Raw genomic sequence first — 18,523 nt, forward strand, 5'->3', positions numbered from 1 at the left:
CTGCAGTGGGAAAGAACACATTTATTCCATACCCTTCATGGGCAGTCTCCCCTTCCCCATCTCACTCTTTCATTCCTCTGATGGCACCCCCATGGTGGCTTTCCCAATAAGCCTGGTACACACAAATCTTCATTTTCAAGACCTGCTTTTGAAGGAACCCAACCAAAGACAGCCTAGGTCACCCGAGGAAGGGACACACAAGCCAGGATCACATTCTTTTACATTTAAACTTAGTCCCCTACCATAAAAAGGGCTTCCCCGCTCTTCACAGTGAGCACCAGCATCCGGTGGGGCTTTTGTGACCATGGAGCGTGTATTGAAAGTCCAGGCAACTGGAGTGACATCTGAGGAGCTGGAGCAAGAAGAACAGGCAGAAGCAGGCAGGGCTCAGGGAAGGGTGGCCCAGGAATGCTCAGTCACAAGACGTGAGCCAGAGAAGCTAAGTCTCAACATAGATCAGTGTGCAAGTTCATCCTTAGAAAACACAGCCCTTCCAAACTCCATCAAACAGGACTTCAGCGCCTTCAGGCTTTCTTTTGCGCAAGCACAACCAGCTCTCGTTCACCTGTTCTCTCAGTGAATGGGCCATTCCTGCAGAGAGGACTTTATCATCTCAGTTCTCCTTATGGAGCCCCGCAGTGAGCCTGCTTCCCATCAAAGCTTTCCACCCTTTCCTATACCACCTCCTCCAGGAATGCTGAAAGCAAGCCCAAATGCCCATCAAAATCTCCCTAGATTTTCTATACACTTTGTGTGTGTGTGTGTGTGTGTGTGTGTGTGTGTGTGTGTGTGTGTGTGTGTGTGTGTGTGTGTGTTTCTTATCACCGGAAATGTGGCTGGTGGGCACAAAAGTTGATATCTCACATCCAACTCTCACCTCCTTGGCACTAACCCTAGAGGCAAATGTATACCCCTCCTCTATAGAGCCCGGATGAATCAAGATGTGTTGGTGACCTCTTTCTTTTCTTTTCTTTTTTTGTCAGTTGTGGAGCTTGAACTCAGGGCCTGGGCATTCACCCTGGCTCTCTTTTGTCAAGACTAGTGCTCTACCACTTTGAGCCACAGCTCCATTTCTGGTGTTCTGAGTGATTTATTGGAGATAAGAGTCTCATAGACTCTCCTGCCCAGGCTGGCTTTAAACCAGGATCCTCAGACCTTAGCCTCCTGGGTAGCTAGGATTACAGGTGTGAGCCACCAGTGCCAGGCTAAAGGTAACATCTTCATGAGGCTCCTCCTTTGCCAACTGCAATTCACAGAGCTTAATTATATTTCATTTCAAGTCATTACAGCATTTACCTAACAATGTGGCGACAATCAGTAACAAGGATACATTCTTAATTTGATTATAAATGAGTTTGTGAGAGACAGCCAGACACAGAAAAATAACTTGAGGGAATTGTTATTTTTTTTAGAACAATGCTGTCTCTTTCTCATACTTTGAGTCACAAAAGGGACATCCTGAATTCAAGATAGAGGGGCCATAGTTGGAACTTGTGCTCTTAAATACTACCTCTTTCAGTTCAGCAGACATCTGGTTATTGATCCTGTGCTGTGCCCAGCCTCCACCTCCACACGCCAGAGGCTATGTAATGGCAGACTTTCTGGGAGCTTTGTGTGGCAGTATCTGTGTTGTTGTTTGTGCTGGTACTGGGGCTTGGACTCAAGGCCAAGACACTCTCCCTTAGATTGTTTCTGCTCAAGGCTGGTGCTCTACCCCTTGAACCACACCTCTGCTTCCACAAAGAATTCTCTATATAGAATACTACTTCTAGGAATTTATCATCCAAATGTATTTTCATATCACAAAGAAGGGTTATAGCAAGTAATTCACTTATGGATTACAATGTGCATATTATTTTATATGACAGCATTATACTAGGTAAGAATAGGAAATAATTCAATCTGTAGTGAAAGAGATATTTTGACATTGCTAAACCAGTATGTCCAGAAAAAAACAAAGAAAGCAGAAGAAATACCACAATGTAGTCACACAGTGGACTGGGCCACCACTGTAAAGGAATGAAACTGCTTTCTGGATAGTGTGGATAGAAACTTCTTAGAGGAGAATAACTGGGAATGCATTGTTGTTATCTGCAAAATGAAAGAAACACTGGAAGAAACAGAGCAAATAAAATAGATGGGTATGGGGACCACAATAATGCTTCCCAAGGCACAATTGTGTTTGATTGAATGGTTTGATTGTTGAATCATGTGAGTATTTTTATTGATTAATCTTAATGGCAGCATGGTGTTTCACAAAAAGACATTTTCAGCACATGGAAAGTTATAAGAAATTTAGGCTGTTTCCTATTCCTTCTTATCATAAACAATATTGCTACCAATATCTTTTTTTTTTTTTTTTTTTTTGGGTCCGGTCATGGGGCCTGAACTCTGGGCCTGGGCGCTGTCCCTCAGCTCTTCAGCTCAAGGCTAGCGCTCTACCACTTGAGCCACAGCGCCACTTCCGGCTTTTTCTTTTTGCTTATGTGGTGCTGGGGAATCGAACCCAGGGCCTCTGGCATGCAAGGCATGTGCTCTACCACTGAGCCACCTTCCCAGCCCTGCTACCAATATCTTTATAGTAAAGCTTTACCGGCTTCATTCATCACTATAGGATAAGGTCATAAAAACAGAATTTATACATGAATAGAGATATTTTCTTGGAAGGCTTTTTGTCTCTTTCTTTCTCTTTTATTCCCCTCCCCACCCCCTCTTGTCATGGGGCTTGAACTCAGGGCCTGGGCACTGTCCTGCAGCTTTTTGCTCAAGGCTAGTCCTCTACCACTTTGAGCCACAGCTTCACTTGTGGTTTCCTAGTTGTTAATTGGAGATAAGCATCTCAGAGACTTTTCTGCCCAGGCTGGCTTATGGACCACAATCCTCAGATCTCAGACTCCTGAGTAGCTAGGATTACAGGCATGAAACATCAGTACTTGGCATTTCTTTTCTTCATTGTACTGAGGATTAAACCCAGGATTTTATACCTGTGAGGTAAGTGCTCTCTCACACCTGAGCTATGCCCTAGCACTCAAGGCTCTGTGTGTGTGTGTGCGCACACACACACACACACACACACACACACACACACACACACACACACACACACATGTGCACAAATGTATGAATCAAGCTCCAGAGAATCTGTATCCATTTTGGTGATTTTTTTTAAGTTTACTTATATATAACCCTTACAAACCTGGAGAAATGAACCACTTTCAAAAAGCACAATTCAAATATCAAAAGTAATTTAAAAGAAATTATTAAAAATCTCAGCCAGGTGCCTGTGGCTCACACCTGTAATCCTAGCTACTCAGAAGGATGAGATCTGAGGATCATAATTCAAAGCCAGCCCGGGCAAGAAAGTCCATGAGACTCTTATCTCCAATAAACCACTAGAAAACCGGAAGTGGCACCGTGGCTTAAGCGGTAGAGCGCTCGCCTTGAGCTGAAGAGCTGAGGGACAGCGCCCAAGCCCACAGTTCAAGCCCATGACCGGAAAAAAAAAATCTGATCTTCCTCATAAGCCCTGAGCTGTTTCTCGTCCACACACAGCAGACACACTGACAGATAATCTGAGTAGGATGGCAAGATCAGAGTAGGGGAGTTGGATTACTAAATTAATGCAAGGTTGGCAGTCCCAGCTTGATCCACCAATGCAATCCTCTCATTTTGCCACCTAGTATCTCTGCAATGTTAGTCTGAGTTGATAATAATAATGGAGTGGATAATGGAATGTGATTTTTGAGTGCTCTGGTTTCAAGGTGGTTTGCTCCCTAGGGACTCACATGTTGGAAATGTGATCCTCTGTGGTGATATTACAAGGTGATGAAGCTTTAAAAGTTGGAGCCAGGCAGGGTACCAGTGGCTCAAGCCTGTAACCTTAGCTACTCAGAAGGCTGAGATCTGCAGATTGCAGTTCAAAGCCAGCCGGGTCAGGAATGTCCACGAGACTCTTATCTCCAATTACCACCAAAAAACCAGAAGTGGTGCTGTGGCTCAAAGTGGTAGAGCATTAGCCTTGAGAAGAGAGAGCCAGGGCCAGTGCCCAGGCCCTGAGTTCAAACTCCACAACCAACAAAATAAAGGAAAGGGGGGTAGATGGAGCCTGTCAGGAGGTCTTAGGTCATTTGAGGCATGTCCTTGGAGGGGACTGACATGGTTCTCTTGGTATCCTGGCTTGCATTGTCTTCCTACCTCCTTCACACATATGCTCCCATCATGATAACACCCACCATTAGAACCTCGCTAAAGCTGAGCCGATGTCAGTACTGTTCCTATAAACCTCCAACACTATAAGCTAAATTGATCTCTTTTCTTTATAAAAAAAAAATACCCAGCTCAGGTACACTGTTACAGTAACAGAAATCTTAATAATGGTAAGGCATTCCAATTTAATATTTTCAATATACCACACTTATTGAAGCTCATGACATAGGTTTTCCATGGTTTCTCAGGTAGTGTGATCCCCAGTTGTCCACAGGGCTCCCTGCTTGCTAATCCATCGTGTGTTGGTTCTTCTCCCTCCTTATCTCTCTTTTTTTTTTTTTTTTTGTCGGTCGTGAGGCTTGAACTCTGGGCCTGGGCGCTGTCCCTCAGCTCTTCAGCTCAAGGCGAGCGCTCTACCACTTGAGCTACAGCGCCACTTCCGGTTTTATGGTGGTTTATTGGAGATAGGAGTCTCATGGTCTCTCCTGCCCGGGCTGGCTTTGAACCGCGATCCTCAGATCTCAGCCTCCTGAGTAGCTAGGATTACAGGCGTGAGCCACCAGCGCCCGGCTCCCTCCTTATCTCTTATCTAACCTACTTGTATCTCCTAGAACCATCTCCCAATTAACTGCCTGCACTCAGGTTTGTCTTGGAATCTTCTGGGAAACCTGAACTCAGACACTTGAACCCCGCACCCATGTGATAACGCAGAGAATGACACGAAAGCATCAGAGAAAGTTCCTAGTGTCTACCCTCCATACGCATAAAAGAATGGGTACAGTCTAGGAAGGGTAAAATCTTGAAGTTGCTAAGCTTAATGGTACACATCTATAAAGTGTGTGTATGTAGGAGAATCACAGTCCCAGGCTATCCCTGAACAAAAGTATGAGGCCCTATCAGAAAAAGAAAGGGCAGGGGGCATGCTTCAAGGGGTAGGGCACCTGCCTGGCAGATGGAAGGTCCTGAGTTCAAATCCTATTATTGCCATGAAATAAGTAACTCTTTGCATGAAAGTTGATAGGCATGCACAAAGCCTTTGAAAGAACCTTCCAAAGAGTGTGCCCCGGTGTTGTAACTAGTCACCCCATGAGCACCTTCTCCACATAACAGAACCTTCTGCCTCCACATTGGGAGGCTGCCATGTCCAAACTGTAGCCCTTCCCTGAAAGGAATTTAGCAAGTGGGGGCTTCTGTCCCTGGTCATGATGAGGAGATGTCAGAAGAGCAACAGAAGAGTAGGTTATTTCCATCTAGAGAGAAAGAGCAGGAGACACCCACCCAAAAAAAGGCCTTTCAGGTCATCTCCCCAGGAATTTTAATCTAGATGTGTTCTCCTCAGCGGACACAGGCTTTTCTGCTGCAACAAGCCGGGTGCCATAGCTTATGAAAGTCTCAAGTTCTCTTGAAGCACAGAAAGATCTAAAGAGGTGGAGTCCAGATTCTAACCTGTCAATAATGGGTGAGGGGTTGGTTAGCAGGGGGAGGTGGGGTGTCTATTAACCTTTCCCTCTTCTGCCACAATTCCCCAGGTCCAATTCTGCACAGAGCTTGCAAGCTGGGCCTTTGGATTTGCAGCTTCAACCTTTAGCCCTAAGGACCAGGGAGGTCGAGGCACTTGAAGTCGGAGACTGTCGGAAATAAAACAGAAGACTCTGGAGGGGGATTGTCCATGAACAAGCAAAGAACATGACAGCAGTGGTCAGCGCAGACCTTGAGTGAGGGCCACAGGATAGAAGCTTTGTGCAGGGCCAGCTGGCCTCCCCCTCCCCACCCCCATCCCCTTCATCCTCAACTTCCTCCTCCTCCAGCTGCACTTAAGGCCCACCTTGCTCTGTAGGAGCCTCTCCTGCAGCGCGGGCTTGCAGCGTGTGCCTGGGCCTGAGCACCTGCAGAAAACAGGACAATCTGACCTGCATGGGCGATTTGGATGCGGAACCACAGCGGGACGTCGAGGGTCCTGCTCTGTCGAGAAACTTGCCGCAGTTGACACCTGGCCTCTAAGTTCCCTTTCACACCTGGATGCCAGGGCTTAGAAACCTGCAAGTGGATGGGACAGGGGTCTGGACTGCAGCCAGGGAGCGGAGCCAGGAGCCGATCCTCGCGCTGGGGCTGGGAGGCCGTGGGGGGATTGGAGGGGACTCAGGGGGCGGAGTTGAGCAGGGGGCGGGACGAAGAGCCTGGAGCTGGGTCCGAGGCTGTGGGATGAACTACGGGAACGAGTCTCCAACTCCAGGTAGAGAGGGGCGAGGCGAAGCCAGGCGCAGGGCAGCGCTGAGCCGGGCGGGGTGGGGGGGAAAAACAGGGACCGGCACGCGCGCGCACGCGGCGCCTCTGCAAATACAAACCCAGGTCCCCAAGGTGGAGACCTAGCGGCCCGGCCCGATCCCACCCACCCCGCGACCCTCACGACCATCGGGGCTTCGGGGTGCACAGAGAGGAGCCCCCTTCTCCCTCTCCGGGGACAGGTAAGTGCTCAGATCCGCGCGATCGCGCTGGAGACGCGGCGGTTGGGGCGGGGGACGTCCCCCTAACGAAGGGGCTGCGACGCCCGCTTTTTCTTACACGGAGGCGATCGGGGCTGCTTCGCCCTCCGCGCAACCCCCCCCCCCCCCGCCTGCTATTCTCAGTCTGTGCAGGCTGTCTCGAGACACGCGGGGAGACACCCCACCTCCTGGGTCCCTCCTGGACCCTCAGGGGTTTGGGGACCTCGGACTGGCTGGCAGGGGCCGCCCGACGCAGAGAGGTGAGCAGAAAGAGGCAAACACCTCTGGGGAGACTCCTGCGCCCCCTTGTCCTTCCCCCACCCACCCCACTACCCCCCCCCCCCCGTAGATTTCTCCCGGTCGGGAAGTCCTGCAGGCTTGTCCAGCACGGAATTCTGATCTGATGTCTGTTCCCGCCAGGGCGGCGCCTCCCAAGTCCGCGCGTCCGCGCCGGGTAATTCGCAAGGGAAAAGAGGGGAGCGGAAAGGGACTGCGCCCCCAGTCACAGGCGGGGAGCACGCCCTGCAAAAATAGGGGCGCCCGGCGTCTCCCTGAAACGTGCGCCCTTTCGTCTTGGTTGGGGGAATGGAGAGATGATGCGGGGCGCAAATGTAGAGCTGGACAGGACACCCGCTCCTCTGTCTGTCCCGAACTGAACAGGCTGAAGAGACTGGGCCTTGTGTGAGACCGAGAGGCAATCCGGAGGGAGGACGTTCTCAGCGTGTAGACACCCCTGAAATTTGAACCACACCAGCCTCTGCAGGTGTGATGACAGATGGGGAAGGTAGCTCGTGGCTAGTAGGATGGCCCCCATGCCAGGCCACTCAGTAGTGCCTGGTACCTCCTGAGAGCTAATACTTCAGAGACTTCGTTTCCTCTCGCGTGGACATCTGGGGGCACTAACAATATAAAGGCCTCCTTGAGCAATTGAAGGACAGTCTGCCCTTCAACTCTGGGGACTTGGATGATCTCTCACCTCACCCCTATCCTTAGGGATGTTTTAGGTTCAGCTAGGTCTTAGAGCTGCCCTACCCCCAGACAGAACTTCCCCAGGATGCAGGGGTGGGGAGGCAGAACCTCTGGAAGATGGAAGGCCTCCACTGGCTGGGCAGCTATCAGGGAGGTCAGGGTTGGAAACGCTAAGATGCCCATGAAGAATATTCCTCTTTGCCCCTTTCCCCGTTCTCATTTCAGTGCTGCCTCTCTCTCTCTCCTCTCTCTCTCTCTCTCTCTCTCTCTCTCTCTCTCTCTCTCTCTCTCTCTCTCTCTCTCTCTCTCTCTCTGTCTCTCTCTCTCACACACACACACACAATCTCACACACATACAATATCTCATGCACACCCAATCTCACACACATACAATCTCATACACAATCTCACACACATACATAAACACACACACATATACACATATATACCACAAGCCCTCCTTTGGTGGGGGGGGGGTCTCCCATCAGTTTTCCAAGACTGTTCCCCACAGCTGGCTCAGGCTTCCATGGCAGTCACAATGTCACACCATAAATTGGCCAGGATGAAGGTCTTTCCCTCCAACACAAGGCAGGGATCCCTCTATCCCAGCCAAACCATGGACTTGGAAATCACAGAAACCATTTTCATGTGGCCAGCCTGAGTCATCCTGCTCTCCCCAAGTCTCTGTCTTCCTGCAAACCACATTCCTGCTGCCCAGTCCTGGCCCTGGCATAGAGCTGGGACTAAATAGGAGTTTGTCCAAGGATGAATAGGGATCCCCTCAGGGATGCCAAGGGTGGAGGGGGCTGAGCGATAGCATGCTCTTGCTTCTCCCTGGTTGTTTGGGAACCCACTCTGGAAGGAATCCTTTGTGTCCTTACCTTGTCCCCCACTATTCTGCATCTGCTTCCCCATCCCCTTTCCCAGTGCTCCACTCAGAGCCAACCCTGACTAAGAGACACCATGCCTTGCCACCAAGGTCTGTGTCCTCTGGAAGTGGTGGCTGCTCTGGTTGGAAACTGGAGAGATGCCACCAGCTAGTCTCCAACGTGCTGTCTATTGCTTGCATCTCCTTCCAGGATTCAGGATGGTATGTCAACTCTCCCCAAGGATGTGAGCATGATGCTAGGTGCTTTCTGACCCTGTAGAGAAGATCTGGACACCCCCAGCTCAGAGGAAGATCCCAACTCATCCCCCTCACGCAGCTCTACCTGCAAGCATCACCATGGCAGCCCAGAATGGAAACACTAGTTTGGCCCCCAGCTTTCATCCAACCCAAGATCAGGCAACCTCACTCCCCCTCAACTTCAGTTATGGCGATTATGATCTCCCTCTGGATGAAGATGAAGACATGACCAAGACCCGGACCTTCTTCGCAGCCAAGATTGTCATCGGTGTGGCCCTGGCAGGCATCATGCTCATCTGTGGCATTGGCAACTTTGTCTTTATCGCTGCCCTTGCCCGCTATAAGAAGTTGCGCAACCTCACCAACCTGCTCATCGCTAACCTGGCCATCTCCGACTTCCTGGTGGCCATTGTCTGCTGCCCCTTCGAGATGGACTATTATGTGGTGCGCCAGCTCTCCTGGGAGCACGGCCATGTGCTCTGTGCCTCTGTCAACTACCTGCGCACCGTCTCCCTCTACGTCTCCACCAATGCCCTGCTGGCCATCGCTATTGACAGGTGAGGACCTTGGACAGGGATCAAAGGACCTGAGCCAAATGGGATGTCTTCTCTGCAGCCGTGACAGGCAGGCATGACTAATGGTCTGTGGAAGGGTGAGAGGGGACTGATTCTGCAGCTGTGTTCTGTCCCCTAGACGTGGGAAGGTAGAAGCCTCCTGAGCGCCCTTTCCCGTCTCTGGCTCTAGCCATGGCTTCAGACGCAGGCAAGTCCATGACAGTGTATGGGATTAGACACAAAGGCTGAAGCAGAGAGCGAGGTAACTGTTCTTTCAAAGTCATGGGAGAGTCCACTAAGGCAGCTTCTTTTCAAGGCCATCTATACCAAGCTTTTCCTATAGCCAGACTGAGGTGCAGAATGCTTCCAAGGCCTTGAAAATCTGTTCATTCGGGCTGGGAAGGTGGCTCAGAGGTAAAGTGCTTGCCTTGCATGCCAGAGGCCCTGGGTTCGATTCCTTAGCACCACATAAGCAAAAAGCAAAAAAAAAAAAAAAAAAAAGAAAATCTGTTCATTCCTCTTACCAATGAAACCCTCCCATCCCAGGTGACCAGGTGACTTTCGTCTCTTCCTTAGCTTCATTTAAAAAAAAAAAAAAAAGGAATCATGCAGTAGGTAATCTTGTTTCCAGTGACTTTTTGTACTGATGATTTTAAAACAAGAAGCAAGATTTGTTGACAGAAATGAAGAAAGGATATGCTTGCTTTTGCTTTTTTTTAAATATACATCTGTGTGCTCATTTGCATGCATTTGCATGTGATGTTCCAGAAGTCCTTCCTCTATTATAAATTTATTTTTTTAATGTATAATAGCAGCTAGTGACAAGTTCTATGCACCTTTCATTTATGTCGGTGGCTGCAGGCCAGCAGCAGGTCATCTGTGACTCTGAGGGGGACAGTTAGTGTCACATACTCTTGGTTACTGGCCCCTCTTTAGAGCTGTGCTGGAATTCATTTTGATAATGTGTTTCATCATCTTTTGTCCTCTCTGTCCTCTTCATTCTCAGCACTGTTTAGGTTCATTGTCCTTTTTAATCAACCACTTAATTAGTTCTCAGCTCCGGTAATAAAATACGCGTATTGGTACAAGATAAATCTCCCTTTTTATAGCATGATACCTGCAAGGAAAAGCAATTTTATTACAACCCACAGGCGCTACAGCTCAGAAGCCAGCATTTATGAACTTACCAACTGACTATCTTTCCTGGGGAAGATAACACAACGTCTCCTTTGAGACACTGATACCTAGTCCCATTCTTGGGCCCTACCTCCCCTGCTGAATAGGAATACCTTGGGCTGGGTCCCAGGTAGGTGAATTGTGATGAGATTCTGTCAGTGATTCTGCTGTTAGCTAAAGTGAGAGTGCTCCCTCTTTTCATCTCTTGTCCTGTTATAAGCCTAGTGGATTTTGCCTTGTTGTTGTAACACTGGAGTTTCTCGGGATGCAATCACCAGACAACAGACAGCACAACAGACAACAGAGTTGCTGCTTTTTTTTTTAACCCCAAACCAACTCTGCCTCACGCAGCACCACCACTCTCCTTGTGAGCCACCAGAAATGACTATTACCTCTGCCTTTAATAAATACTATCCTCTCCCCCCACCCCTTAAGTTCTAAGCCAATTGAAAAATAAGCCAAATGGCTGGAAAGATGGCAGACCTTCACCTTTGCCCTGCCAATGCTGATGTGGGAAAATGGGGCTTTCCTCTGGAAGACTACTTCATGCTCAGCCCCAGAATTAGCTAGGCATGCACACCCTGTGAGAAGTATAGTCCAGCCTGTGCACTTCTATTTGCTTCTTGGCCAAGTTATACCTGTTCTGTTACATAGAAACCTAATAGGGCCAACTAGTGTTATCCCTGTTAATGTAGGCAGGGAATAGGTGGGTTCCTGCAGAAGAGGTGTTCAAAAAAAATTAAATTATAGAAAGTCAAAGAAACCATGACTTTGAGTTATTAGTCACTTTTCTCATTGCTATGACCAAATACTTAATCAAAACAAATATTTGTGTGTATGTATGTATGCATGTATCTATCTATAGACATCAATTTATAGATATCTATCTATAGATATCTATCTTCAGATATCTATCTCTATATCTATCTCTATATCTAGATATAGAGATAGAGAGATACTTAGTTCCATGGGCCTACACCAAGCATCATGGCAGCTGAAACATGTGGTGAAAGAGTTTCTTTATGGTGGACAGGAAGTACAGAAAGGGAATACAGGATAGACTGGGAAGAATATACCCATAAGGACCTGCTCTCACCCAGACATACTGCCTCCAGCTATACCCTGCCTCCCAAAGACAGGACCAGAACCTAAAAGTTCCATAATTTCCCAAAAGTGAGGCACCAGCTAGGGACCAAGTGTTTAAAATATGAGCCTGTGGTGTATAAGGACATTTTATAATCAAGAAACACATTAAAACAGATAGGTGGTAATAAGACTATGCAGATGTCTCTCTTGCCAGCGAATGAGTCATGGGAAGTGCAAGCAAAGTGCTAGAGCCACCCCATGACTTAGAACTTGACAAACATCCTGACAGACTGCCAATAAAGTTGTTACGGATCCCCATTTCATACTTGCAGAAACCAAGCCCCATGAGCATAAGGGATTAATCTAAGTGCACAGCTTGGATCATCTTTCTGAATACATCCTAGGCCAGTGTTCCTTTCTTTCTGATTTAACTGATGACAACTCTGAATTTTGGGAACATCATACAGAGTGTGGAAGATGCTATTATGTGCCAAAGAATTTGAATTCAAGAGAATGTGGAATTTCCTCTGGCATTCCCTAGGAAGATAGTGTGCATGACGGGAGCAGACTGAGAGGAAGCTAGAAAATTCGGACTTTGTCTTGAATCGTGTGAGAACTGTGCATTATCTAAAGACCTGGGATAAGTAGAATAATGACTCCAAGGATAACTAATGGCCCAAGCCTGTATATATGTTATATTAAGTGCCAAAGGGGAAATAAAGCAACAGGTGAAATGAAAGTTGCTAATCAGCTGATCCTAAAGCAGAGCAGTGATACTGTTTAACTTAGGTGAGACTAATGTGATCACAAAGATTCTTAACTAGAAAAGGGAGCAGCTACTATCAGAGTGACACAAAATGAGGAAGATTACACTGGGCATTATTGACTTTCAACAAGTTATGTGCCAAGAAATATAAGCAGCCTTAGAAAAAGGGGGTTAAGGGGAAGGAAAGCTGGGTAAAAGAAATGCTCAGAGCACCAGGCACCAGTGGCTCACGCCTGTAATCCTAGCTACTCCAGAGGCTGAGATCTGAGGACTGCAGTTCAAAGCCTGCTCAGGCAGGAAAGTCCATGAGACTTACCTCTTAATTAAACACTAGAAAACCATTAAGTGCTGCTATGGCTCAAAGTGGTAGAGTGCTAGCTTTAGTGAAAAAGCTCAAGGACAGAGTCCAGGCCCTGAGTTCAAGCCCCATGACAAAAAAAAAAAGCCCTCAGAGATTCTCCAGGGCATCTAGTTCACAGGTTTATAAGACCTGTGAAATCATTTGATACTTGACAGGACATATACATAATGCTTCTCATCAGCATATCTACCTGTATTTATAACTTGGCATAGCCCATAATGATGTTACAAATATCCAATGGCCTATGGCAGGAAAAGAAAGGTTCACCATCCCAGCTTTAGAGCCTCCAGAAAGGAATGCGGCCCAGCCAACATCTTAATTTTAGCCCAGCGAACCCATGTCAGACGTCTGATCTCTGAAACTATAAGATAATAATTTGTGTCATTTTAAGCCATTATGTTTGTAGTCATTTGTTACAGAGGCAACATGATCATCCCAGAGAGACAGTGATTAGGAAATAGCCCTGCCCCAGTCCAGGATGAGCCAGTACATTTGTCTCCCTCTTCAGCATCATCGTAAAGATGAGCTCATTCTCATAGCACTCTGACCTTTTCTTTCCTGGGCAGTGTGGGTCATTGAAAGAACATGGGTGATGCCTTGTGGTGTTGAGATGACTTCATACACCTTCTCATTGGAGTGTGAGACATCCCAGGGAGGTGAACATAAAAGCTTTGTATCAAGAGCCTTGATTCTGGTATCCGCATAATCATAGGACTGGGCAGAATACTTACTTCCCATAAGAGTCCTGACTTTTACCACACACCACTCTTACCTTTCAGCCACCTAGTTGAAGGCAGAGAAAGCCCTAGCTTACTATATGAAAAAAAAATGTCCTCCTCTTCCCCAGGTTGGGGGAGGGGGAGGTGTCCAGACCACCTTCACTTCTAAACCATGAGAACACAGAGCTTTGAGAGAATTTGTTCTCAGGCAGAATGACAAGATTGGAAAACAAAGGATGACCATTCATAGCAGATCCTGTATGTTTATGAACTGATAGCAAGCATTATCATCTATAAATTCACAGACACCCTGTGAGGTGTCATTTTATTGAAGGATTGCACTTGAGGAGATGAATCTCAGAGAGATGAAATCATTTGTCCCCAGCCCCCAAAGTCAATCAGGAGAAATGTCAAAATCTATTCAACCTGTGTGCCCTCAAATGCCAAATGAGATTGCTGTAAGGAGATGTAGGTAGGTGAATCTGGGTAGTGGGTACATGCAAATTCACTGCACCATTTCTGGGTGTGTGTGCGTGCATGTGTGTGTGTGTGTGTGTGTGTGTGTGTGTATTCAGGCTCGGTTACAACTAATTTGTACATTATGGATGTGCACTTGCTGAGCATGTGAAAGGCCCTGATTCAATCGCCAGCGTTGCAGGGGGGAGGGGGGGGGGAAATCATGTTTCCAAGTATTGATCATCATTGCCGTTGGCTTTCCTCTTCCTCCAGATACCTGGCCATCGTTCACCCCTTGAAACCACGGATGAATTATCAAACGGCCTCGTTCCTGATTGCCCTGGTCTGGGTGATATCTATCCTCATCGCCATCCCATCTGCCTATTTCACCACAGAAACCGTCCTTGTTATTGTCAAGAGCCAGGAGAAGATTTTCTGCGGCCAGATCTGGCCAGTGGACCAGCAGCTCTATTATAAGTCCTACTTCCTCTTTATCTTCGGCCTGGAGTTTGTGGGTCCGGTGGTCACCATGACCCTGTGCTATGCCAGGATCTCCCAGGAGCTGTGGTTCAAGGCAGTCCCAGGCTTCCAGACCGAGCAGATCCGCAAGCGGCTGCGCTGCCGCCGGAAGACGGTCCTGGTGCTTATGTGCATCCTCACGGCCTACGTGCTGTGCTGGGCACCCTTCTATGGCTTCACCATCGTGCGAGACTTCTTCCCTGCCGTGTTCGTGAAGGAGAAGCACTACCTCACTGCCTTCTACGTGGTCGAGTGCATCGCCATGAGCAACAGCATGATCAACACCGTGTGCTTCGTCACCGTCAAGAACAACACCATGAAGTACTTCAAGAAGATGCTGCTGCTGCACTGGCAGCCCTCCCAGCATGGAAGCAAGTCCAGTGCCGAGCTGGACCTCAAAACCAGCGTGGTGCCTGCCACCGAGGAGGTGGACTGTATCAGGTTGAAGTGATCTGCGTGAACTCACAAGTCAGTCTTCAGAGCATCACCTGCCATCCACCTAGCTCACAAGTTTCATGGGGAAAGGCAATTCATTCAAGTCTTCAAAGATCCCGATGCTTGTGTGCCATTCCATGCAGAAGCTTAGATGCAAACCACAGCCACTGGTTACTGATATCTGCACAACATCTACTGAGTTGAGACTGAACGCAAGAGACAGCAACTGACATGGACCAAATGCTTGCCTACTATAGACAAACCACACCTGTGAGATCGCTCAGAGATGACAGAAGCTGGCCTTTACTGACTGCTCATTACCTGCAGACACATTGAAAAGCAAAACAAAATGGCGGGCGCTCATGAAGAGTCACCAAGCTATCACTTACATATCTCATATCTGGAAACAAACCACAAGTGGTTAGCGGAACTTGAACTCCGAGTTCTCTCATTCTGTGATCTTATCAGCATGAGAATGACAAATGGCTATGGAAAGAGGCACCTACACCCAATTGAAATGGAAGGATAGGTTCATCAGGATAGAGTTTACAGCCTCATAGCAAGAGAGGTCAAGACAGCACATTGACCTTCCTACCCAGCTCCTATTATCTCCTGAGATATCCTCCAGGACTAGGGCTTGCAGAAAAGTTTTTCTTGCAACCAAGCCACGCCTGCTATGCCTATCTACAATAGGATGATTTCAAAGGAGAGGAAATATTATCATTCTATTGGATGAAGATGGGCAAGGCTGAGACAAGACCCACCTCCAGGTCCCAACACTTCAATGCAAAGGATTTCAGGAGCTCTGTGGTCAGAGAGTAATGGGACAAAGAAAGGAATGGGGTTGACACTGGCAGTAACGAACATAGTCTCTATGGCCATCTTGCTGAGACTTGAACCATTGCCTAAATCACACTTCTTTAATAAAAAGAGCTCTACTTGGAATCCAGTCCTGACTCTGGGGACTCGTGTGACCAAGATGTCTCCTCTCTGTGTGACTCAGTTTTCCTTAAATGAAATGAAGATAATGAAAGCATCTGCTTTTCCTGACTGATAGGACTATCGAGAGAGCATTGTGGTTATAATGTGTGATTTTCAATTGTGCATAAGAATGGATAACTGATACAGACGTTTGTTTGGAGGGTTTGTATCTCCATTTCTCATGCAAGAATCTTTGGGGCAGAGAGCCCTGAATTCTTTACACAGGAACCTATCTAGTGTGTTTTGGTTTTGGGGTTTTTTTTTTAATTCCTCTCTTCAAGCTCCAGAACCAACACACACACACACACACACACACACACACACACACACACACACACACACACACACACACACACACACACACACACATACACTCCTCCCCCAGGAAATAATTTTTTTTAAAAAGTGATGTCAGGCTCTCAGCATCCTCCTAGTCTTCAAGATGTTGACAGTCTTTCTGACCTGCTGTCATCAGCCCTCTCTATGGCTACATAAATATCATTTCTGAATCCATTTGTATTATTACACATCAGGGAGAGGGGCAAGAAGGGGTTTTATCTTCATTTCATCCTGTTTGCAGCAGAGACTGTGCAAATCCATCTGCATTTGGTCCACTTCTAACTTTTAGTAGAGAAAGAGTTATTTAGTTGTTTGCTGGTGTGAGTTTTAAATTGTTTGTTGATTTGTTTCTCTAACAGGTTTACCCCAGAAAATGCAAATTCACACAGGATGCTAGTAGCTCATGTCTGTAACCCTAACTACTTAGGAGGCTGGGAGTTGAGGATCAAGGTTCCAAGCCAACCTGGGTAGAAAAATGCCAGGAAACTCTTATTTCCAATTAACCAGCAAAGAGCCAGAAGTAGAGAAGTGGCTCAAGTGTAAAACACCAGCCTTGATTTAAAAGCCAAGCAAGAGCTAAGGCCCTGAGTTTAAGCTCCAGTACTGGTATTTTTTAAAAATACAAACATTAGTCTACACAAAATTGTTTATAAATTCTGATTTTAACAGAACTGTATCTTGCATCCCAAAGCCAAACAAAGAAGCATTTTGGGTCCTGTACATTTTTACAAATATAATCATTTTGCTGTTATAAATATTCTGATTATCCTGTTCTTTTCCTAATAAGAAAGTTCCTTGCCAGGCACTGGTGGCTCACACCTGTAATCCTAGCTAATCAGGAGACTGAGATCTGAGGACCGTGGTTTAAAGCCAGTTGGAGCAGGAACGTCTGTAAGACTCTTTTTTTTTTTTTTTTTTTTGGGGGGGTCCGGTGGTGGGGCCTGAACTCTGGGCCTGGACGCTGTCCCTCAGCTCTTCAGCTCAAGGCTAGTGTTCTACCATTTGAGCCACAGCGCCACTTCCGGCTTTTTTCTTTTTGCTTATGTGGTGCTGAGGAATCGAACCCAGGGCTTCAGGCATGCAAGGCAAGTGCTTTACCACTGAGCTACCTTCCCAGCCCCAGCGTCTGTAAGACTCTTATCTCCAATTAACACCAGAAAACCAGAAGTAGCACTGTGGCTCAAGTGGTAGAGTACTCACCTTGAGCTGAAGAGCTCAGGGACAGTGCCCAGACCCAGAGTTCAAGACCCACAACCAACAAAAAAATATCCTTAAGAGTAGATCAAGTGTGTTGGAGCCATGGTGCAGTGGGTAGAGCGCTAGACAATGAACAAAAGTGTCAGGTACTGAGTTTGAGTCCCACTCTCAGACCTAAAAAAAAGGAAAAGAGTAGACAAAGAACCAGTTGCGTGGGCTGGAAAGGTGGCTCAGTGGTAGAGTGCTTGCCTTGCATGCCTGAGGCCCTGGGTTCGATTCCTCAGCACCACATATGCAAAAAGAAAAAAGCCGAAGTGGCGCTGTGGCTCAAGTGGTAGAGCGCTAGCCTTGAGTTGAAGAGCTGAGGGACAGCACCCATGCCCAGAGTTCAGGCCCCACGACCGGACCCAAAAAAAAAAAAAAAAAAGAACCAGTTGCGTCTGTTAACCAAATTCATCTGCATTTTATCATAAAATGTATCATCTTCCTTTCATGTAAATTCAGCTGAAAAAAAACTCTTGTTTAAAAAAACTCTTGTAAATAGTATCAATGAGTATTTGTGATTTTTTTCAAGTGAATAAATATGTTAGGTTATCAAATGGAAAATTAACATATAGAATCTTAATCACAGTGTTCAAGTGGTTCTCTGCTAATTGTAGTATGTTTAGATAGAAATGAAGTAACAGCCATCTAAACAGCTCAACCATGAAACAGAAGGAGCTTACCAAAGTTATTTTTAGAATAGTGATGGTGTATAGCAACATCCGGCTCCTGACAGTGACTTTTTTCAAGCTTATCTCTTTGTCCTGTACTCTTGTGTGCAAGTAACCAAGGAACCATTGTACTATGTCAATGTCATCCCTTCATTTTAAAACCATGTTGTTTGTTTAACATAAACTGCTGTTTGCATGGAGATTATTCATTCCTCTAACTGGAATTAAGCTAATAAATTAACTGCAGTGTGTTCACGTTTTTTCCCCCTCAAGACTAATTAATAGAAAGCTTAAGATACTTTTACTAGACAAATGTTCTATCACTTGAGTCATGCCCTTAAAGCTACTTTTAACATGCTAATAATGCTTATACCTACTATTGTATATTGAAAATTAATCTAATTTAGAAAAAAAAAAAAACAGATTCCTTGGCCCGA

General features: G+C 46.8%; 1 protein-coding gene across 3 annotated transcripts; it reads left to right on the forward strand.

The window, feature by feature from the left end:
* Positions 1-6,418: 6,418 nt before the first annotated feature.
* Prokr2 (prokineticin receptor 2) lies at positions 6,419-17,108 on the forward strand. 3 transcript variants are annotated; one of them, XM_070007734.1, is made up of 3 exons: positions 6,419-6,439; positions 8,738-9,341; positions 14,176-17,108. In XM_070007734.1, exons 2-3 carry the CDS (start codon positions 8,884-8,886, stop codon positions 14,870-14,872), a joined length of 1,155 nt encoding a protein of 384 aa, XP_069863835.1. In that variant the 5' UTR covers positions 6,419-6,439; positions 8,738-8,883; the 3' UTR covers positions 14,873-17,108. The 3 variants fall into 3 exon arrangements, with proteins under 3 accessions (XP_069863835.1, XP_069863833.1, XP_069863834.1); XM_070007732.1 differs by having other exon boundaries at positions 6,426-6,671; XM_070007733.1 differs by lacking the exon at positions 6,419-6,439 and adding an exon at positions 6,870-6,949.
* The last annotated feature ends 1,415 nt before the right edge of the window (positions 17,109-18,523 follow it).

This window comes from Dipodomys merriami, unplaced genomic scaffold, assembly GCF_024711535.1.
Source record: "Dipodomys merriami isolate MVZ:Mamm:240054 unplaced genomic scaffold, mDipMer1.0.p SCAF_7, whole genome shotgun sequence".
NCBI lineage: Eukaryota > Metazoa > Chordata > Mammalia > Rodentia > Heteromyidae > Dipodomys > Dipodomys merriami.

Bases quoted from the DNA above. Each gene is read 5' to 3' on its own strand.
- Prokr2 (XM_070007734.1), top strand. From the start codon at position 8,884: ATGGCAGCCCAGAATGGAAACACTAGTTTGGCCCCCAGCTTTCATCCA. The intron at 9,342-14,175 runs GTGAGGACCTTG...CTCTTCCTCCAG, and splicing joins CTGGCCATCGCTATTGACAG to ATACCTGGCCATCGTTCACC.